The 23,873-nt window shown below is 46.6% G+C and overlaps 1 protein-coding gene across 2 annotated transcripts in view; it reads left to right on the forward strand.

Annotated features, from left to right (window-relative positions):
* Positions 1-23,873, forward strand: part of PDE3B (phosphodiesterase 3B) — a 138,861-nt gene that overhangs the window by 95,107 nt on the left and 19,881 nt on the right. Inside the window, exons 5-9 of one of the 2 annotated variants that reach the window (XM_083164664.1) lie at positions 2,325-2,431; positions 2,747-2,942; positions 5,299-5,390; positions 9,615-9,754; positions 17,966-18,100. In XM_083164664.1, coding sequence (XP_083020790.1) covers positions 2,325-2,431; positions 2,747-2,942; positions 5,299-5,390; positions 9,615-9,754; positions 17,966-18,100 — 670 coding nt within the window. Of the gene's footprint in view, positions 1-2,324; positions 2,432-2,746; positions 2,943-5,298; positions 5,391-9,614; positions 9,758-17,965; positions 18,101-23,873 lie in introns of both variants that reach the window. The other variant, XM_083164663.1, reaches the window with a different exon arrangement.

Consider the following 23,873-nt stretch of genomic DNA (forward strand, 5'->3'; position numbering starts at 1 on the left):
AAATCTAACCCATCCAATCCTAAATGTATGCATGCCTGAGCCTATAGTAATGGGATGCTTGGAATGGGAAATCCACCTGAGTGTAATGGCCCCACTCACCAGTAGATGGCAGCCTTGCACAGAATTTTGATAATGAACATTTCATGCCAACTGTAAAGGGTGGCGTAATCCCCGTTTTATAGCCCTGGACTTAGAGTGAACCGATCACAATCTGCTTGACCTGCTGGAATCATATATACCAGGGAAATCATCAATCCGTATAAATTATTGTGCCATAAAATCTTATTGAAATGTCTTTCTACATCCATCCTGCATCCACACACTATACCCCGGTGAATGGTACAGTCTTGGCAGTTTAATTAATGCACATTTCTGACGTCCTCACCGGAGACAAGTGTCCACTAATAGCAGAGGTGACGCAAACATGATATATGGGTGGATATGGTATATAAACAGAATCTCTTCCACCGCCTTTACTGTGCCGATAACACTCAACATCTGGTTAGGTCAGATAGGCAAGAGTGCCAATAACCAACACCTCCAATACTGGAAATGTGCTTTATGGGCGGTGGCGCAAGCGTTAAAATAAGAAAGGGTCTACGATGGGTGTTATGGTACCCTCCTGTGGTGGGTGGGAAGAGGAATGGCCCTTCTTCTGGTGGGTGGAAAGAGGGATGGTCCTTCTTCTGGTGGGTGGAAAGATTGATGGTCCTTCTTCTGGTGGGTGGGAAGAGGGATGGCCCCGCTTCTGGTGGGCGGAAAGAGGGATGGCCCCGCTTCTGGTGGGCGGAAAGAGGGATGGCCCCGCTTCTGGTGGGCGGAAAGAGGGATGGCCCCGCTTCTGGTGGGCGGAAAGAGGGATGGTCCCCGCTTCTGGCGGGCGGGAAGAGGGATGGCCCCGCTTCTGGCGGGCGGGAAGAGGGATGGCCCCGCTTCTGGCGGGCGGGAAGAGGGATGGCCCCGCTTCTGGCGGGCGGGAAGAGGGATGGCCCCGCTTCTGGCGGGCGGGAAGAGGGATGGCCCCGCTTCTGGCGGGCGGGAAGAGGGATGGCCCCGCTTCTGGCGGGCGGGAAGAGGGATGGCCCCTCTTCTGGCGGGCGGGAAGAGGGATGGCCCCTCTTCTGGCGGGCGGGAAGAGGGATGGCCCCTCTTCTGGCGGGTGGGAAGAGGGATGGCCCCTCTTCTGGCGGGTGGGAAGAGGGATGGCCCCTCTTCTGGCGGGTGGGAAGAGGGATGGCCCCGCTTCTGGCGGGTGGGAAGAGGGATGGCCCCTCTTCTGGCGGGTGGGAAGAGGGATGGCCCCTCTTCTGGCGGGTGGGAAGAGGGATGGCCCCTCTTCTGGCGGGTGGGAAGAGGGATGGCCCCTCTTCTGGCGGGCGGGAAGAGGGATGGCCCCTCTTCTGGCGGGCGGGAAGAGGGATGGCCCCTCTTCTGGCGGGCGGGAAGAGGGATGGCCCCTCTTCTGGCGGGCGGGAAGAGGGATGGCCCCTCTTCTGGCGGGCGGGAAGAGGGATGGCCCCTCTTCTGGCGGGCGGGAAGAGGGATGGCCCCTCTTCTGGCGGGCGGGAAGAGGGATGGCCCCTCTTCTGGCGGGCGGGAAGAGGGATGGCCCCTCTTCTGGCGGGCGGGAAGAGGGATGGCCCCTCTTCTGGCGGGCGGAAAGAGGGATGGCCCCTCTTCTGGCGGGCGGAAAGAGGGATGGCCCCTCTTCTGGCGGGCGGAAAGAGGGATGGCCCCTCTTCTGGCGGGCGGAAAGAGGGATGGCCCCTCTTCTGGCGGGCGGGAAGAGGGATGGCCCCTCTTCTGGCGGGCGGGAAGAGGGATGGCCCCTCTTCTGGCGGGCGGGAAGAGGGATGGCCCCTCTTCTGGCGGGCGGGAAGAGGGATGGCCCCTCTTCTGGCGGGCGGGAAGAGGGATGGCCCCTCTTCTGGCGGGCGGGAAGAGGGATGGCCCCTCTTCTGGCGGGCGGGAAGAGGGATGGCCCCTCTTCTGGCGGGCGGGAAGAGGGATGGCCCCTCTTCTGGCGGGCGGGAAGAGGGATGGCCCCTCTTCTGGCGGGCGGGAAGAGGGATGGCCCCTCTTCTGGCGGGCGGGAAGAGGGATGGCCCCTCTTCTGGCGGGCGGGAAGAGGGATGGCCCCTCTTCTGGCGGGCGGGTAGAGGGATGGCCCCGCTTCTGGTGGGCGGGAAGAGGGATGGCCCCTCCTCACCACCCTAGGTAACCTGTTTAGTCCCAATTTGCTTGGCATTACACTTGAACCTGTCTGTCTTTCCTTGCTGCCGTCACCCCAAATCCCTTTCTAATCTATATTGTTTCATTTGCAGCCAAGGCTCGTATCCCAATGGGCCTTTCAGCTCCAACTTGCTGACCATACCAAAGCAGAGATCATCTTCTGTGACTCTGACCCCTCACATGGGCACCAGGAGAGCTGGTAAGAGAGCGAAGACCAACTGGCAGCGGCTGAGATCTGCAGAGTCTTTCTGTGCATCATCCTTTGCGAGCGTAGAATATGAGCAAACATGCGCTTACTGAATGCTGTCTATATGAGGCCCCAGGGCCACACACATATTAATTACTCTGAAGTTTTTATTGTGCCACGTATCTTTGGAAATGGACCTGTTTGTATAGATTACAATGCGGATGTAGATGCCCTGTAATCCGACTAGTCCCCTACATGAACCAGTTACCTGGACAGGAGAGGGTATCTTTTCTCTACCACTGGCCTAATGATGCTGCTGTGTTACAGGTACCTCTCCGAGCCTGAGTCCCGTGAACTCGCCCAGCCACGGATCCGCATTTACCCGGTCGCCTGTAGAGTTTCCCGACACTGCGGATTTTCTCACAAAGCCAAGTGTTACGCTACATAAACCTGTGGGATATACGTTAACGTCTCAGGATTGCCAGCAGCAAATCAGAACGCCTTTAAGCCATATTTGTAACAGGTATAACATATTGCCAGAGAGAAACAGCTGTTCCTTCCCGTAGTAACAGACAGTATATGAGATTATATGGAATAAATTGTGTTGCTGGCGCTCACTGATCCGGGGTATACTTGGGGTAGGGTGCTGCTGGTTAAAAAGGTGAGGGGACCTGCCTCACTAAGAATTATGCAGGCAAAAAATGGTTTCTGTAACCTGCGCTCCCAGGGAAAAAGAGTTGATGCGTACAATGTATTGTTAGAAAATACGTTAATATAAAGAATGGCTTGTGAACTGCAATGGAGTAAAAAGTGAACTTTATTGGAGATAACAAGTGGGGGGGGGGGGGTGGGAGTCTCGTGCGGGACTGGGTTGAGGGTTGGATCACCTCTATTCCGTGGAATTGGAGGTGGGGGGGCGATGGGGTGGAAGGGGATGAGTAAAAGTCAGCAATGAAAGAAACAGTCTGGGTCCGGTTTTGCTGCAGTATATGAGATTACTCTAAGGATCGGGGGCCCCATTTTGGACTGAACCCTGCAATAACACAGAATATGGTTATTGGGACCAACTATTGTGAAAGATTTATATGGTCAAATAGCTGGTGTACTGGGCGTTGCACGGGTTTAAGCTTTCAAGTTATTAAGTTATCAATGAGCTTGGATGTAACTGCCGGTATTCTAAAAATTATTAGCAGCTCAGTGTTGTGGTTTTTTGTGTGTGTGTTTGTGTGTGTGTGTTTGTTGGGGGGGGGGGTGTGTTTCCAGTAGCCCTAAACCAACCTGTCCGCCCCAGTTTGTCTTTCTATTCAGTTTTTTTATATCTTTTCCATTACTACATTTAAAGTTGACTTTTTGTTATCAATGTTGCTATCCCTAGGCTTTTGGGTACACAACATTTTTTTTTTGCCTTGTCCATTAAAGTTTTCAACCAATCCAACCAGTCGAAGGCTCAGTGCAGGCTCCCATTGTCCAAGTTCTGCCCAACTCATGCCAACGGAAGGTCTCAACCCTTTAGTATGTCTTCTTGGACTCAAAGTTATTTTTTTAATTAAAATTTGAATCCAGATCCATCCAGTGGAAGGCTCCAGAACAAGCTCCAAGGGTCAAAATACTGCCTGGTGAACACTAACAGGAGATCCAACCAGGAACCCAACACCCCATACTATGTCTCCTGAGATCCAACATTGCCACTTCTGAAGTGTTCCTAAAAATCCACCTAGTGGAAGGCCCAGAGAAGGCTCCTTGGACCAAAGTTATGCCTAACGTAAACCAACAAGAGGACTGACTTGGACCCTAACCTCCCTAAAACCTTGCCAGGATACAATGGGGTCTGCTTCTTTCACACTGGGGGGTACCTCTGGGCTGCCTGATCAGCAGTGATCGTCTTTTCAAGCTGTTACACACACTGGCCATGGGTACAGTAAGTCTAACCCTCCCTCACCCACATCCTAAGCTGTGCAATAGTGCCTAAACATAAACACAAAGTAAATGATACCTGAAAGCCTCTGTGCCATGGGTGGCAGTCTCTAGGAGTGGTGTCTGTGCCCCTTGTGGTGCCGTCTATGTGGTGCTTGTGCCCTGCTTGGCGGCGGCCTCTGTGCGTGGTGTCCAGGACCCTGGCAGTTCCCTCTGTGCGTTGTGTGTGCGCTCTTGCAGTGCCCTCTGTATGTTGTGCTTGCGCCCCATTCGTTGATCTCTGTGCGTGGTGTCTGTGCCTCTGGTGGTGCCCTCTGTGCGTGGTGTCTGCACCCCTGGCGGTGGCCACTGTGCACGGTGCTGCATCCTCTGCATGGTGTGCCTGTGCCCCATACAGTACTCTCAGTCTTATCACGTTGCAGCGCTGATTGATACTGGATGCCAACAGCACAATCCATAATAAAAGCACAGAAGCTCTGTTGGAAAATGTTGAATTTAAAGAAAAGTTGAAAGTTTTGCTGTATAAACTGTACACGTGTTTAATAGATTATACATCAGAGACCATAAATAATAGCATTCAGATGTTGTCCATAAGTCACACACAGGGGTGACACAGATTCCAGATGGGTACAACTGTCGCCTCTTTCACTTCTGATGGATATGGTTATTAAAATCCATCTCTGAATGAAGCCGTTATGAGATCTGTGCACCAGTCTGCTCATCTATGTACAGTAATCTAGCGCACCTCCGTGTTCCTTTGGTTGGGTCCTGGCCCGCACCGGCAGGTCAGGGTAGCGATGGAGATAACAGAGGGAACGTGATAGGCGTTAGCGGAGGGGACAGAGCAAAGCTCTCGGCAGCGCAGATCACCAGCCAGGCTCCGCCTATTGTAGTTTGTTCATAATTACATATGGGCATTTCAACACGACAACATGGCCTTATCTTGTTTCTCTTTCTCTTTTTAGTTGTGGTCACAAAATTTTTAAGGCGATTTCAAACTCCGAATCCCCGGACAACAGCACACAATCTGGTTCAGAGAGCCAAGTCCGAAAATCAGGTGAGATATGGGGAAGGGGGTGCACAGTACAGGTTCTAAGATTATGGTGGAGATGTAGGAAGCCTAAAGAGTGATTCAGTATCACCCAACGGAACCTTACTGCAATTTTACAGCTTGTTTTGAAAAATGACAGGAGTTGATTGACACGTTATCTCTCTAACTGCTTAGTACTTCTGCCCCCCAATTTAAAATTTGTTCCAAAAGTTTGTCTTTCTATTAACACCTTTTTGGCTGGTTACAGAATAGAATTATAATATAATAATAATATTATTGTGCGTATCATCAATTGTGTACGCACTACACCGCTAACTATGCATGCGCCGTACGGTTGGTAATGACACCCCCCCTATTGTCTGAACATTCAGTCAAATTTTAACTATTGTCAACGACTGCATGCTCAGCGGGGGCCGCATGACTTCACTAAATGATATGGTTAGTGATATCGTTCGGTTTGTAGGCACTGTCTTCAATGTATTTATCATATACAGGAGATCTCTAAAGGGATAAGGGATATTTACAAAGCCTTCAGTGGAGTTAACCCCTTCCCGACAATTGACGTACATTTACGACATGGCCGGGATGTACTTCCCGACACATGGCGTAAATGTACGTCATGACTTTAAAGTGCCACCGCGTCTAGAGACGCGGTGACAGAGGGACGATGTCTGCTGTCCCTGACAGCAGACATCTTCCCTCATTGCCCAGGGGGGGCAGCGATACCCCCCCGTTCGGCGATCGCTGTGATTGGCTGTTCAATGTGAACAGCCAATTACAGCGTTTTCTGTGTACCGGCGAATAACGAATAACGTTAATTGTTTTTTTTTTGGAGAGTGCTGTGGTTTTTTTTTTTTAAATTGTTTTTACACCCACGTTGCTTTTGTGGGTGTCCTGTGCCCGCTGAGCGCTGATCAGTGACGGACGTTACTGACCAACATCTGTGCTCAATTTTTTTCTTTTAAACTTACACGTGTTAAAGCACTACATACACACTACATACCCCCCGTGTTGAAATAAAGTTTATACCCCCCCCCTACACTATACACGTGTTGAAACACTACACTCCCAATCATCGCAAAGACTGTTTTCAGCGGAGGAGGCATATGCCCTTCTTGCCTCTGACACTGACACAGCCAGTGAAGTAAGCGATGAATTGGCATTTGTCTTAAGCTCCTCTTCCTCCTCTAGTGATGAGGGACCCCCTCAAAGAAGCCCCCGTAGAGCAGCTGAGACCCCCCCCCCCCAATGATTGATCTCGTATGGACCCCACCACCAGACAATTTTGAGCCCCAGGTTCCTGAGTTTTTGGCCAACCCAGGAATCCAATTTGATAGTACAGGCCTCAAAGAAATTGACTTTTTCAAATTATTTTTCTCTGATGATTTTATAAATTTAATGGTGGACCAAACTAATTTATATGCCCAGCAGTTTATTGCCCAAAACCCCACGTCATCATTTGCTAGGTGGACCCCTGTAGATGCAGTAGAGATGATGACGTTTTGGGGTCTGGTGTTACATATGGGCATAGTTAAAAAGCCAGAAATTAGGCAATATTGGAGTACAGATGTTCTGTACAGCACCCCACTTCATCGTATGGCCATGACCCGGTCTCGTTTTGAGACGATCCTTAAATTTTTGCATTACAACGATAATGCACAGTGCCCACCCAGAGATGATCTCACCTTTGACCGGCTATTCAAAGTCAGGCCGGTCATTGATCATTTCAGCGCCAAATTTGCTGAGATGTACATCCCCCAAAAATTCATTTGTGTGGACGAGTCACTTATACATTTTAAAGGAAGGGTTAAATTCCGCCAGTACCTTCCCAATAAGAGGGCAAGGTATGGCATAAAAATGTATAAGCTGTGCGAAAGTACCTCAGGGTACACCCACAGGTTTAGGGTATATGAAGGGAAGGACACAAGAATTGAACCGCCAGAATGCCCCCCCTCCCTCGTAGGTGTTAGTGGAAAGATTGTCTGGGATTTAGTGCACCCCTTCCTGGATAAAGGTTATCACCTCTATGTGGATAACTTTTACACCAGCATCCCCCTGTTTAAGGCCCTTGGTTCAAGAGGTACAGCAGCTTGCGGTACTGTGCGCAAGAACCAAAGAGGCCTCCCAAAAACGCACGTTGCCCAATTACTGAGAAAGGGTGAAAGCAGGGGAATATGCACCGAAAATATGTTGTTGGTCAAATATAAGGACAAGAGGGATGTCCTTATACTGACAACAATTCACGGAGACAGTACCACCTCAGTCACTGTACGAGGTACCAGTACCCACACCTCAAAACCTATTTGTATCCTAGATTACAATAAGTACATGGGCGGAGTGGATCTTTCAGATCAGGTACTGAAGCCATACAGTGCCCTGCGGAAAACAAAAATATGGTACAAGAAGCTGGCCGTGTATATCATCCAGATGGCACTGTATAACGCTTACGTACTATTCCGTTCTACCAGCCAGACGGGGACATTTATGCACTTTCAAGAGGAAGTCATAAAGGGCCTAATATTTGGGAACCAGCAGGCAGAGGGCCCCAGTACTTTTAGTACTGGCCCCAGTACTTCTAGTACTGGCCCCCGTATTGTATCAGGGCAGCATTTTCCAAACGAAATCCCCTCCACTGGAAAAAAGGGCAGGACACAAAAAAGGTGCAAAGTTTGCTATAAAAAGGGAATACGAAAGCAAACTATTTTCCACTGTGAAACTTGCCCCGACAAACCCGGCCTATGTATGAAGGAGTGCTTTAAAATATACCACACATCTATGGATTATTAGGTTCATCATTTCACCGTGCTTCGGGGGTCTTGCTAATGCGACATAGCACCCACCATTCATTCCACCAGAATCTATGCTGCAAAATCCAAATATCACTCCTTCCCTTCTGAGTCCTGCCATGCACCCAAATGGTATTTTTTGGTCACATATGAGGCATTGCCGTACTCGGGAGAAATTGGGGCACAGATTTTGGGGTGCTTTGTCTCCTTCATTCCTTGTGAAAATGAAAAATTTTGAGCCAGAACTGCATTTTTGTGTAAAAAAAATGTAATTTTTCATTTTCACAGCCCAGTTGTACCACAATTGGTGAAACCCCTGGGGGTTAGAAATGTACACTATACACCTAGATGAATTCCCTGAGGGGTGTAGTTTGCAAAATGGGGTCACTTGTGGGGGGGTTCCTAACTTTTAGCATCTTATGGTGCCTAGAAACCTACATGGTGCCTAAAAAATAATCTCATAAAAAGGAGGCTCCAAAATCAAGTAGGTGCTCCTTCTATTATGAAGCCTGTGGTTTGGTCAACGTGCACACTAGGGCCACATATAGGATATTTATGAAAACAAAAGAATTGGGGGAATCAATTTTTAGTCACATTTCTCTAGTAAAATCTACTGTGTTCCTTAGAAAAATGTATTACATTGAAAATCTGCAAAAAAAATGAAATTTTGAAATTTCACCTACACATTGTTTTAATTCCTGTGAAACACCTAAAGGGTGAACAAACTTCCAAAATGCTGTTTTGAATACTGTGAGGGGTGCAGTTTTTGAAATGGCATCATTTATGGGGGTGTCTCACATACAAGTCCCTCAAAGTCACATCAGAACTGAACTGGTCCCTAAAAAAATCAGTGTTTGAAATTTTCTTGAAAATTTGAGAATTTGCTATTCATATTTTAAGCCTCCTAGTGTCCAAAAAAATTAAAAGGAGGTTGAAATAATGATGGAAACATAAAGTAGACATATGGTCTATGTTAGTTATTAACTATCTTGAGTGGTATGATTATTTGTCTCACAAGCAGAAAATTTAACATTTTGAAAATTGCTAAATTTTCAATTTTTTTACGACATTTTGGTATTTTTCACAAAAAAACACAGACTGTATCGACCAAAATTTACCACTAACTTGAAGTACAATGTGTCACGAGAAAACAATCTCAAAATCACTGGGATAAGTAAAAGCAAAAAAAAGTTATCCCCACTTAAGTGATACATGTCAGATTTGAAAAAAAGGGCTCTGTCAGGAAGGCAAAAACAGGCTGCGGCGGTAAGGGGTTAAAGGGGTAAAATGAGCGTAATAGATAATTTATCTCCCCCTCCTCCTCCCCCTCCTGGGGGGGATAATGCCGTATCACAGGCCTCTTGTGTCGGTCACAGTACAGCATTCTGCATTTCATAGAATGTTACTTATTGCAGTTTGTATGTTTTCCCGTGTTTCTCTGTAGGTGACATTTCCAGCATTCAGGATGAATCCGTGCACTTAAAAGACAAGAAGCCGGAGAAGTGGCCACAGGCGGACTTCAGGAGATTGTCGGTGAATGAAGAGCAGTACGAGGAGCAGATGCAGGCAGACCAGCAATCGGAGGTAGCCAGTGACAGCGCCAGCCCCTGTTATATAACTGTATTATCTCCCATGTTACATACACCTGAGCATGTGTATAATCTCCCCCCTTACATACACCTGAGCATCTGTGTAATCTCCCCCTTTACATACACCTGAGCATCTGTATAATCTCCCACGTTACAAACACCTGAGCATGTGTATAATCTCCCACTTTACATACACCTGAGCATGTGTATAATCTCCCGCGTTACATACACCTGAGCATGTGTATAATCTCCCGCGTTACATACACCTGAGCATGTGTATAATCTCCCGCGTTACATACACCTGAGCATCTGTATAATCTCCCGCGTCACATACACCTGAGCATCTGTATAATCTCCCCCCTTACATACACCTGAGCATCTGTATAATCTCCCCCCTTACATACACCTGAGCATGTGTATAATCTCCCGCGTCACATACACCTGAGCATCTGTATAATCTCCCGCGTTACATACACCTGAGCATCTGTATAATCTCCCCCCTTACATACACCTGAGCATCTGTATAATCTCCCCCCTTACATACACCTGAGCATGTGTATAATCTCCCCCCTTACATACACCTGAGCATCTGTATAATCTCCCGCGTCACATACACCTGAGCATCTGTATAATCTCCCCCCTTACATACACCTGAGCATCTGTATAATCTCCCGCGTCACATACACCTGAGCATCTGTATAATCTCCCGCGTCACATACACCTGAGCATCTGTGTAATCTCCCCCCTTACATACACCTGAGCATGTGTATAATCTCCCGCGTCACATACACCTGAGCATGTGTATAATCTCCCGCGTTACATACACCTGAGCATCTGTATAATCTCCCCCCTTACATACACCTGAGCATGTGTATAATCTCCCACTTTACATACACCTGAGCATGTGTATAATCTCCCGCATTACATACACTTGAGCATGTGTATAATCTCCCGCATTACATACACCTGAGCATGTGTATAATCTCCCCCCTTACATACACCTGAGCATCTGTATAATCTCCCGCGTTACATACACCTGAGCATCTGTATAATCTCCCGCGTTACATACACTTGAGCATGTGTATAATCTCCCGCATTACATACACCTGAGCATCTGTATAATCTCCCCCCTTACATACACCTGAGCATCTGTATAATCTCCCCCCTTACATACACCTGAGCATGTGTATAATCTCCCGCGTCACATACACCTGAGCATGTGTATAATCTCCCGCGTTACATACACCTGAGCATCTGTATAATCTCCCGCGTTACATACACCTGAGCATCTGTATAATCTCCCCTGTTACATACACCTGAGCATGTGTATAATCTCCCGCGTCACATACACCTGAGCATCTGTATAATCTCCCGCGTTACATACACCTGAGCATGTGTATAATCTCCCGCGTTACATACACCTGAGCATCTGTATAATCTCCCGCGTCACATACACCTGAGCATCTGTATAATCTCCCGCGTTACATACACCTGAGCATCTGTATAATCTCCCGCGTTACATACACTTGAGCATCTGTATAATCTCCCCCCTTACATACACCTGAGCATCTGTATAATCTCCCGCGTTACATACACCTGAGCATCTGTATAATCTCCCGCGTCACATACACCTGAGCATGTGTATAATCTCCCACTTTACATACACCTGAGCATCTGTAGAATCTCCCGCGTTACATACACCTGAGCATGTGTATAATCTCCCACTTTACATACACCTGAGCATCTGTATAATCTCCCCCCTTACATACACCTGAGCATGTGTATAATCTCCCGCGTTACATACACTTGAGCATCTGTATAATCTCCCCCCTTACATACACCTGAACATGTGTATAATCTCCCATGTTACATACACCTGAGCATGTGTATAATCTCCCGCGTTACATACACCTGAGCATGTGTATAATCTCCCGCGTTACATACACCTGAGCATGTGTATAATCTCCCGCGTTACATACACCTGAGCATGTGTATAATCTCCCGCTTTACATACACCTGAGCATCTGTATAATCTCCCGCTTTACATACACCTGAGCATCTGTATAATCTCCCATGTTACATACACCTGAGCATGTGTATAATCTCCCGCGTTACATACACCTGAGCATGTGTATAATCTCCCGCGTTACATACACTTGAGCATCTGTATAATCTCCCCCCTTACATACACCTGAGCATGTGTATAATCTCCCACTTTACATACACCTGAGCATGTGTATAATCTCCCGCGTTACATACACCTGAGCATGTGTATAATCTCCCGCGTTACATACACCTGAGCATGTGTATAATCTCCCGCGTTACATACACCTGAGCATGTGTATAATCTCCCGCGTTACATACACCTGAGCATCTGTATAATCTCCCGCGTCACATACACCTGAGCATCTGTATAATCTCCCGCGTTACATACACCTGAGCATCTGTATAATCTCCCCCCTTACATACACCTGAGCATGTGTATAATCTCCCCTGTTACATACACCTGAGCATCTGTATAATCTCCCGCGTCACATACACCTGAGCATCTGTATAATCTCCCGCGTCACATACACCTGAGCATCTGTATAATCTTCCCCCTTACATACACCTGAGCATCTGTATAATCTTCCCCCTTACATACACCTGAGCATCTGTATAATCTCCCGCGTTACATACACCTGAGCATCTGTATAATCTCCCCCCTTACATACACCTGAGCATCTGTATAATCTCCCCCCTTACATACACCTGAGCATCTGTAGAATCTCCCGCGTTACATACACCTGAGCATCTGTATAATCTCCCCCCTTACATACACCTGATCATGTATGTAATCTCCCGCATTACATACACCTGAGCGTGTGTATAATCTCCCGCGTTACATACACCTGAGCATGTGTATAATCTCCCGCTTTACATACACCTGAGCATCTGTATAATCTCCCGCCTTACATACACCTGATCATGTATGTAATCTCCCGCATTACATACACCTGAGCATCTGTATAATCTCCCGCGTTACATACACCTGAGCATCTGTATAATCTCCCCTGTTACATACACCTGAGCATGTGTATAATCTCCCCTGTTACATACACCTGAGCATGTGTATAATCTCCCCCGTTACATACACCTGAGCATGTGTATAATCTCCCGCCTTACATACACCTGAGCATGTGTATAATCTCCCCTGTTACATACACCTGAGCATCTGTATAATCTCCCCTGTTACATACACCTGAGCATCTGTATAATCTCCCGCGTTACATACACCTGAGCATCTGTATAATCTCCCACGTCACATACACCTGAGCATCTGTATAATCTCCCCTGTTACATACACCTGAGCATGTGTGTAATCTCCCGCATTACATACACCTGAGCATCTGTATAATCTCCCGCGTTACATACACCTGAGCATGTGTATAATCTCCCGCGTTACATACACCTGAGCATGTGTATAATCTCCCGCTTTACATACACCTGAGCATGTGTATAATCTCCCGCGTTACATACACCTGAGCATCTGTATAATCTCCCGCTTTACATACACCTGAGCATCTCTATAATCTCCCGCCTTACATACACCTGAGCATGTGTGTAATCTCCCGCCATACATACACCTGAGCATGTGTATAATCTCCCGCGTTACATACACCTGAGCATGTGTGTAATCTCCCGCATTACATACACCTGAGCATCTGTATAATCTCCCCCCTTACATACACCTGAGCATGTGGGTAATCTCCCGCGTTACATACACCTGAGCATGTGTATAATCTCCCGCGTTACATACACTTGAGCATCTGTATAATCTCCCCCCTTACATACACCTGAGCATGTGTATAATCTCCCACTTTACATACACCTGAGCATGTGTATAATCTCCCGCGTTACATACACCTGAGCATGTGTATAATCTCCCGCGTTACATACACCTGAGCATGTGTATAATCTCCCGCGTTACATACACCTGAGCATCTGTATAATCTCCCGCGTCACATACACCTGAGCATCTGTATAATCTCCCCCCTTACATACACCTGAGCATCTGTATAATCTCCCCCCTTACATACACCTGAGCATCTGTAGAATCTCCCGCGTTACATACACCTGAGCATCTGTATAATCTCCCCCCTTACATACACCTGATCATGTATGTAATCTCCCGCATTACATACACCTGAGCGTGTGTATAATCTCCCGCGTTACATACACCTGAGCATGTGTATAATCTCCCGCTTTACATACACCTGAGCATCTGTATAATCTCCCGCCTTACATACACCTGATCATGTATGTAATCTCCCGCATTACATACACCTGAGCATCTGTATAATCTCCCGCGTTACATACACCTGAGCATCTGTATAATCTCCCCTGTTACATACACCTGAGCATGTGTATAATCTCCCCTGTTACATACACCTGAGCATGTGTATAATCTCCCCCGTTACATACACCTGAGCATGTGTATAATCTCCCGCCTTACATACACCTGAGCATGTGTATAATCTCCCCTGTTACATACACCTGAGCATCTGTATAATCTCCCCTGTTACATACACCTGAGCATCTGTATAATCTCCCGCGTTACATACACCTGAGCATCTGTATAATCTCCCACGTCACATACACCTGAGCATCTGTATAATCTCCCCTGTTACATACACCTGAGCATGTGTGTAATCTCCCGCATTACATACACCTGAGCATCTGTATAATCTCCCGCGTTACATACACCTGAGCATGTGTATAATCTCCCGCTTTACATACACCTGAGCATGTGTATAATCTCCCGCGTTACATACACCTGAGCATCTGTATAATCTCCCGCTTTACATACACCTGAGCATCTCTATAATCTCCCGCCTTACATACACCTGAGCATGTGTGTAATCTCCCGCCATACATACACCTGAGCATGTGTATAATCTCCCGCGTTACATACACCTGAGCATGTGTGTAATCTCCCGCATTACATACACCTGAGCATCTGTATAATCTCCCCCCTTACATACACCTGAGCATGTGGGTAATCTCCCGCGTTACATACACCTGAGCATGTGTATAATCTCCCGCGTTACATACACCTGAGCATGTGTATAATCTCCCCCCTTACATACACCTGAGCATCTGTATAATCTCCCGCGTTACATACACCTGAGCATGTGTGTAATCCCCCCCTTACATACACCTGAGCATGTGTGTAATCTCCCCCCTTACATACACCTGAGCATGTGTGTAATCTCCCGCATTACATACACCTGAGCATCTGTATAATCTCCCCCCTTACATACACCTGAGCATCTGTATAATCTCCCGCGTTACATACACCTGAGCATCTGTATAATCTCCCACGTCACATACACCTGAGCATCTGTATAATCTCCCCCCTTGCATACACCTGAGCATGTGTGTAATCTCCCGCATTACATACACCTGAGCATCTGTATAATCTCCCCCCTTACATACACCTGAGCATGTGGGTAATCTCCCGCGTTACATACACCTGAGCATGTGTATAATCTCCCCCCTTACATACACCTGAGCATCTGTATAATCTCCCGCGTTACATACACCTGAGCATGTGTGTAATCCCCCCCTTACATACACCTGAGCATGTGTGTAATCTCCCCCCTTACATACACCTGAGCATGTGTGTAATCTCCCGCATTACATACACCTGAGCATCTGTATAATCTCCCCCCTTACATACACCTGAGCATCTGTATAATCTCCCGCGTTACATACACCTGAGCATCTGTATAATCTCCTGCGTTACATACACCTGAGCATGTGTATAATCTCCCCCCTTACATACACCTGAGCATGTGTATAATCTCCCCCTTACATACACCTGAGCATGTGTATAATCTCCCCCCTTACATACACCTGAGCATGTGTATAATCTCCCCCTTACATACACCTGAGCATCTGTATAATCTCCCCCCTTACATACACCTGAGCATCTGTATAATCTCCCGCGTTACATACACCTGAGCATCTGTATAATCTCCCGCCTTACATACACCTGAGCATGTGTGTAATCTCCCGCCATACATACACCTGAGCATGTGTATAATCTCCCCTGTTACATACACCTGAGCATCTGTATAATCTCCCCCCTTGCATACACCTGAGCATGTGTATAATCTCCCCCTTACATACACCTGAGCATCTGTATAATCTCCCCCCTTACATACACCTGAGCATCTGTATAATCTCCCCCCTTACATACACCTGAGCATCTGTATAATCTCCCGCATTACATACACCTGAGCATGTGTATAATCTCCCCCCTTACATACACCTGAGCATGTGTATAATCTCCCCCTAACATACACCTGAGCATGTGTATAATCTCCCGCGTTACATACACCTGAGCATGTGTATAATCTCCCGCGTTACATACACCTGAGCATGTGTATAATCTCCCCCCTTACATACACCTGAGCATCTGTATAATCTCCCGCATTACATACACCTGAGCATGTGTATAATCTCCCCCCTTACATACACCTGAGCATGTGTATAATCTCCCCCTAACATACACCTGAGCATGTGTATAATCTCCCGCGTTACATACACCTGAGCATGTGTATAATCTCCCGCGTTACATACACCTGAGCATGTGTATAATCTCCCGCGTTACATACACTTGAGCATCTGTATAATCTCCCCCCTTACATACACCTGAGCATCTGTATAATCTCCCGCGTTACATACACCTGAGCATCTGTATAATCTCCCGCGTTACATACACTTGAGCATGTGTATAATATCCCCCTTTACATACACCTGAGCATCTGTATAATCTCCCGCGTTACATACACCTGAGCATGTGTATAATCTCTCGCGTTACATACACCTGAGCATGAGTATAATCTCCCCCTAACATACACCTGAGCATGTGTATAATCTCCCGCGTTACATACACCTGAGCATGTGTATAATCTCCCGCGTTACATACACCTGAGCATGTGTATAATCTCCCGCGTTACATACACCTGAGCATCTGTATAATCTCCCGCTTTACATACACCTGAGCATCTGTATAATCTCCCATGTTACATACACCTGAGCATGTGTATAATCTCCCGCGTTACATACACCTGAGCATGTGTATAATCTCCCGCGTTACATACACTTGAGCATCTGTATAATCTCCCCCCTTACATACACCTGAACATGTGTATAATCTCCCATGTTACATACACCTGAGCATGTGTATAATCTCCCGCGTTACATACACCTGAGCATGTGTATAATCTCCCGCGTTACATACACCTGAGCATGTGTATAATCTCCCGCGTTACATACACCTGAGCATGTGTATAATCTCCCGCTTTACATACACCTGAGCATCTGTATAATCTCCCGCTTTACATACACCTGAGCATCTGTATAATCTCCCATGTTACATACACCTGAGCATGTGTATAATCTCCCGCGTTACATACACCTGAGCATGTGTATAATCTCCCGCGTTACATACACTTGAGCATCTGTATAATCTCCCCCCTTACATACACCTGAGCATGTGTATAATCTCCCATGTTACATACACCTGAGCATGTGTATAATCTCCCGCGTTACATACACCTGAGCATGTGTATAATCTCCCGCGTTACATACACCTGAGCATGTGTATAATCTCCCGCGTTACATACACCTGAGCATCTGTATAATCTCCCGCTTTACATACACCTGAGCATCTGTATAATCTCCCGATTTACATACACCTGAGCATGTGTATATTTTCCCGCTTTACATACACCTGAGCATCTGTATAATCTCCTGCGTTACATACACCTGAGCATCTGTATAACCTTTGAGAATACGTTCCGGCTAGGACGCCGTCTGATGGCACAATACAAAGGCAGACGCTGCGATCTCTATACTAGGAGATTGCCGGAACACACGTGCCAATATATCGTTGCTGTATCGGTTTGAAATTGTAATGTGCAGTGCCGCGTACCCTGTAGCGGTAACACACGGGTACATTCTCTATATCCCCAGTTTAATAGATTGTGTTACTGTATAAAACAGCCGTGAATATACAAGGCTATCCTGAATGCTTGGCATGAGATGGTAGCCAGATAACTGCCTAGCACATCATAAAGCTGTGTGTACAGGTCTGCAGATCGCACATGTATGTAATGCTGGGTTCACGTGTCTTCCATGTCTGATTCCTGTGCAGATGGAGGAAGAGTCTTCTCTGGATTTACTCATTGAGGATCAGGACGATTTACTGGAGAAGTTGGATAATTGGAATTTTCCAATCTTCGATCTCATGGAGAAAACCGGAGGCAAATCTGGGAGGATCCTTAGTGAGGTGTGTGTGTGTGTTACATGTATGTTACATGTACAGGGGTGTGCTATTATGTGCGCTGTTACATGACCTGTATCCTAAGTGAGGCGTATGCTGTTACATGACCTGTATCCTAAGTGGGGCGTGTGCTGTTACATGACCTGTATCCTTATTGAGGGATTCAGTATTAAATCCCGGCGGTCGGGATCCCGGCGTTCAGAATCCCGACAGCCGAAATGCCGACAAGGGGGGGACGTGGATCGCCCCCCCTTGCGGGCTCGCTGCGCTCGCCACGCAGCGGGCCCGGTGCCTCGCTACGCTCGGCACGCTATTTTATTCTCCCTCCAGGGGTGTCGTGGACACCCCAGGAGGGAGAAAGTGTCGGCATTTCGGCGGTCGGGATTCCGGCGTCGGGATTCTGAACGCCGGGATCCCGACCGCCGGGATCTTAACTGCATCCCCTTATTGAGGCGTGTGCTGTTACATAAACCTGTATACGTAGTGAGGCGTGTGCTGTTACATGACCTGTATCCTTAGTGAGGTGTGTGCTGTTACATGACCTGTATCCTTAGTGAGGCGTATGCTGTTACATAAACCTGTATACTTAGTGAGGCGTGTGCTGTTACATGACGTGTATACTAAGTGAGGCCTGTGCTGTTACATGACGTGTATACTTAGTGAGGCGTGTGCTGTTACATAAACCTGTATACTTAGTGAGGCGTGTGCTGTTACATGACGTGTATACTTAGTGAGCCGTGTGCTGTTACATGACTTGTATACTTAGTGAGGCGTGTGCTGTTACATGACGTGTATACTTAGTGAGGCGTGTGCTGTTACATGACATGTATACTTAGTGAGGCGTGTGCGGTTACATGACGTGTATACTTAGTGAGGCGTGTGCTGTTACATGACGTGTATACTTAGTGAGGCGTGTGCTGTTACATGACGTGTATACTTAGTGAGGCCTTTGCTGTTACATGACTTGTATACTTAGTGAGGCCTGTGCTGTTACATGACGTGTATACTTAGTGAGGCGTGTGCTGTTACATGACGTGTATACTTAGTGAGGCGTGTGCTGTTACATGACGTGTATACTTAGTGAGGCGTGTGCTGTTACATGACGTGTATACTTAGTGAGGCGTGTGCTGTTACATGACGTGTATACTAAGTGAGGCCTGTGCTGTTACATGACGTGTATACTTAGTGAGGCCTGTGCTGTTACATGACGTGTATACTTAGTGAGGCGTGTGCTGTTACATAAACCTGTATACTAAGTGAGGCGTGTGCTGTTACATGACGTGTATATTTAGTGAGCCGTGTGCTGTTACATGACTTGTATACTTAGTGAGGCCTGTGCTGTTACATGACGTGTATACTTAGTGAGGCGTGTGCTGTTACATAGACGTGTATACTTAGTGAGGCGTGTGCTGTTACATGACGTGTATACTTAGTGAGGCGTGTGCTGTTACATAGACGTGTATACTTAGTGAGGCCTGTGCTGTTACATGACGTGTATACTTAGTGAGGTGTGTGCTGTTACATAGACGTGTATACTTAGTGTGGCGTGTGCTGTTACATAAACCTGTATCCTTAGTGAGGCGTGTGCTGTTACATAAACCTGTATCCTTAGTGAGGCGTGTGCTGTTACATAAACCTGTATACTTAGTGAGGCGTGTGCTGTTACATGACCTGTATCCTTAGTGAGGCGTGTGCTGTTACATAAACCTGTATACGTAGTGAGGCGTGTGCTGTTACATGACCTGTATCCTTAGTGAGGCGTGTGCTGTTACATGACCTGTATCCTTAGTGAGGCGTGGCCTGTTACATGACCTGTATCCTTAGTGAGGCGTGTGCTGTTACATGACCTGTATCCTTAGTGAGGCGTGTGCTGTAACATGACCTGTATCCTTAGTGAGGCGTGTGCTGTTACATGACCTGTATCCTTAGTGAGGCGTGTGCTGTTACATGACCTGTATCCTTAGTGAGGCGTGTGCTGTTACATGACCTGTATCCTTAGTGAGGCGTGTGCTGTTACATGACCTGTATCCTAAGTGAGGCGTGTGCTGTTACATCACGTGTATACTTAGTGAGGCGTGTGCTGTTACATGACGTGTATACTTAGTGCGGCGTGTGCTGTTACATGACGTGTATACTTAGTGAGGCGTGTGCTGTTACATAGACGTGTATACTTTGTGAGGCGTGTGCTGTTACATGACGTGTATACTTAGTGAGGCGTGTGCTGTTACATAGACGTGTATACTTAGTGAGGCGTGTGCTGTTACATGACGTGTATACTTAGTGAGGCGTGTGCTGTTACATGACGTGTATACTTAGTGAGGCGTGTGCTGTTACATGACGTGTATACTTAGTGAGGCGTGTGCTGTTACATGACGTGTTATCTTAGTGAGGCGTGTGCTGTTACATGACGTGTATACTAAGTGAGGCCTGTGCTGTTACATGACGTGTATACTTAGTGAGGCGTGTGCTGTTACATAAACCTGTATACTTAGTGAGGCCTGTGCTGTTACATGACGTGTATACTTAGTGAGGCGTGTGCTGTTACATAGACGTGTATACTTAGTGAGCCGTGTGCTGTTACATGACTTGTATACTTAGTGAGGCCTGTGCTGTTACATGACGTGTATACTTAGTGAGGCGTGTGCTGTTACATAGACGTGTATACTTAGTGAGGCGTGTGCTGTTACATGACGTGTAGGCGTGTGCTGTTACATAGACGTGTATACTTAGTGAGGCGTGTGCTGTTACATGACGTGTATACTTAGTGAGGCGTGTGCTGTTACATGACGTGTATACTTAGTGAGGCGTGTGCTGTTACATGACGTGTATACTTAGTGAGGCGTGTGCTGTTACATGACGTGTATACTAAGTGAGGCCTGTGCTGTTTCATGACGTGTATACTTAGTGAGGCGTGTGCTGTTACATAAACCTGTATACTTAGTGAGGCGTGTGCTGTTACATGACGTGTATACTTAGTGAGCCGTGTGCTGTTACATGACTTGTATACTTAGTGAGGCCTGTGCTGTTACATGACGTGTATACTTAGTGAGGCTTGTGCTGTTACATAGACGTGTATACTTAGTGAGGCGTGTGCTGTTACATAGACGTGTATACTTAGTGAGGCGTGTGCTGTTACATGACGTGTATACTAAGTGAGGCCTGTGCTGTTACATGACGTGTATACTTAGTGAGGCGTGTGCTGTTACATAAACCTGTATACTTAGTGAGGCGTGTGCTGTTACATAAACCTGTATCCTTAGTGAGGCGTGTGCTGTTACATAAACCTGTATACTTAGTGAGGCGTGTGCTGTTACATGACCTGTATCCTTAGTGAGGCGTGTGCTGTTACATAGACGTGTATACTTAGTGAGGCGTGTGCTGTTAAATGACGTGTATAGTTAGTGAGGCGTGTGCTGTTACATAGACGTGTATACTTAGTGAGGCCTGTGCTGTTACATGACGTGTATACTTAGTGAGGCTTGTGCTGTTACATAGACGTGTATACTTAGTGTGGCGTGTGCTGTTACATAAACCTGTATACTTAAGTGAGGCGTGTGCTGTTACATAAACCTGTATCCTTAGTGAGGCGTGTGCTGTTACATGACGTGTATACTTAGTGTGGCGTGTGCTGTTACATAAACCTGTATACTTAAGTGAGGCGTGTGCTGTTACATAAACCTGTATACTTAGTGAGGCGTGTGCTGTTACATGACGTGTATACTTAGTGAGGCTTGTGCTGTTACATGACGTGTATACTTAGTGAGGCGTGTGCTGTTACATGCATGAATTGTGTCCTTGACTGATGTATATGCTCCGTGAGTGTCCTATACCATATCACACACTGGTTTAATCACATGAAAGGTCTGCCAACGTTTCGGTCCCTCAAGACCAATAACAAGGCAGAAGCAACCAGAGTCAGCATACACAGCATCAGCATCAATAGCAGGAAATAGTGGCTGGACAGGGACAGGCTAGCGTTGCTTGGGGCCCTGCTTTTATAGGGGAGTGTTAACTCCCACCGCTGATGTGCGCTCAAGCGTGTGGCGCGCATGACGTCACTTCCGGGGGGTGACCCGGAAGTGCGCTGCCGCGATGTATTGACGGCACTGATCACTGTATTAACAGCGATCAGCCAGCGGCCAGTGCTATACTATGGTTCCACAGGGTACGCGCTGAGGGGGGCAGCTAATCTGTACCACTGGGGCATATTAACACTGATTATGCTGACTCTGGTTGCTTCTGCCTTGATAATGGTCTTGAGGGACCGAAACGTCGGCAGACCTTTCTTGTGATTAAACCAGTGGGACGCTAACCCTGTATACCACATTGCAAACGTCTGGTGAGTCTCTGTATGCTTATAGCACTGTACATTTACACTCTGCTATACAGTATATACGGCACCCCAGCAGTTACCTCTAGGTGAGGGTGAGAGTGCAGGTCTTGTGTACTATATATATATATAATCTCCACTATTTATTATCAGTTCATTTAGTGTGTGCAGAGCCCCTACAATGTCTGTTTAAACAATGTGGTCACAAGCCAAAGGGCACCCCAAAACTAGGAAAGGTGAGTGCCGATGTTTAGTGTATATATTGTTTATTAGATAAATTTTTTTAATTAGTCTTATTGTGGTCACATTCTCTCATGCACCCTGTTTTTAACTTTAACAAATCTTATTGACTTTTTTGACTGGGTGACTAAAGTAATATATCAAGGTGGGGCTGTAGATGTAGCTTATCTAGACTTTAGTAAAGCTTTTGACACTGTCCCACATCGCAGACTGTTAAATAAACTTGAAAGCTTGGGATTGGATTCTAAGATAGTTGAATGGATAAGAGCGTGGTTGCAGGACAGAAAACAGAGAGTTGTAGTAAACGGAGTACAGTCAAAGGAGGGAAAGGTTACAAGTGGAGTACCCCAGGGATCTGTACTTGGACCGGTGCTTTTTAATATCTTTATTGGTGATATTGCAAATGGAATTGAGGGTAAAATGTGCCTTTTTGCAGATGACACAAAGGTATGCAACAGGGTAGACACACCAGGAGGGGTAAAACAAATGATTGAGGATCTAGGCAGATTAGAGAAATGGTCAAGAGAATGGCAACTACAGTTTAATGCCAAAAAATGCAAAATCATGCACTTGGGTCTCAGAAATCCAAAGACTCAATATAGTATAAATGGCACTATAATGGAAACTACTGAGGAAGAGAGGGATCTAGGTGTCACTATTTCAGGGGACTTAAAAGCAGGTAGGTAGTACGTAACAAAGTAATGTAATGTAATGAAGAAGGCAAGTCAGATGCTTGGTTGCATAGGGAGAGGTATCAGCAGTAGAAAGAAAGAAGTAATAATGCCACTGTATAGGTCATTGGTACGGCCTCACCTAGAGTATTGTGTTCAGTTCTGGAGGCCATATCTCCAGAAGGATATAAATACATTAGAGACTGTACAAAGAAGGGCAACTAAAATGGTGCATGGCCTACATCACAAAACGTACCAGGAAAGACTAAAATATCTTAATATGTATACTTTAGAGCAGAGAAGGGAAAGGGGGGACATGATAGAAACTTTCAAATACATCAAGGGTTTTAACAAGGTACAGGTGGGAGACATTCTTCACAGGAAGAGGAGCAACAGAACACGAGGACATGCACTGACACTAGAGGGAGGAAGGTACAGGTGGGAGACATTCGTCACCGGAAGAGGAGCAACAGAACACGAGGACATGCACTGACACTGGGGGGAGGAAGGTACAGGTGGGAGACATTCTTCACAGGAA

This window comes from Crinia signifera, chromosome 11, assembly GCF_055691185.1.
Source record: "Crinia signifera chromosome 11, ASM5569118v1, whole genome shotgun sequence".
NCBI classification, from domain to species: Eukaryota; Metazoa; Chordata; class Amphibia; order Anura; family Myobatrachidae; genus Crinia; species Crinia signifera.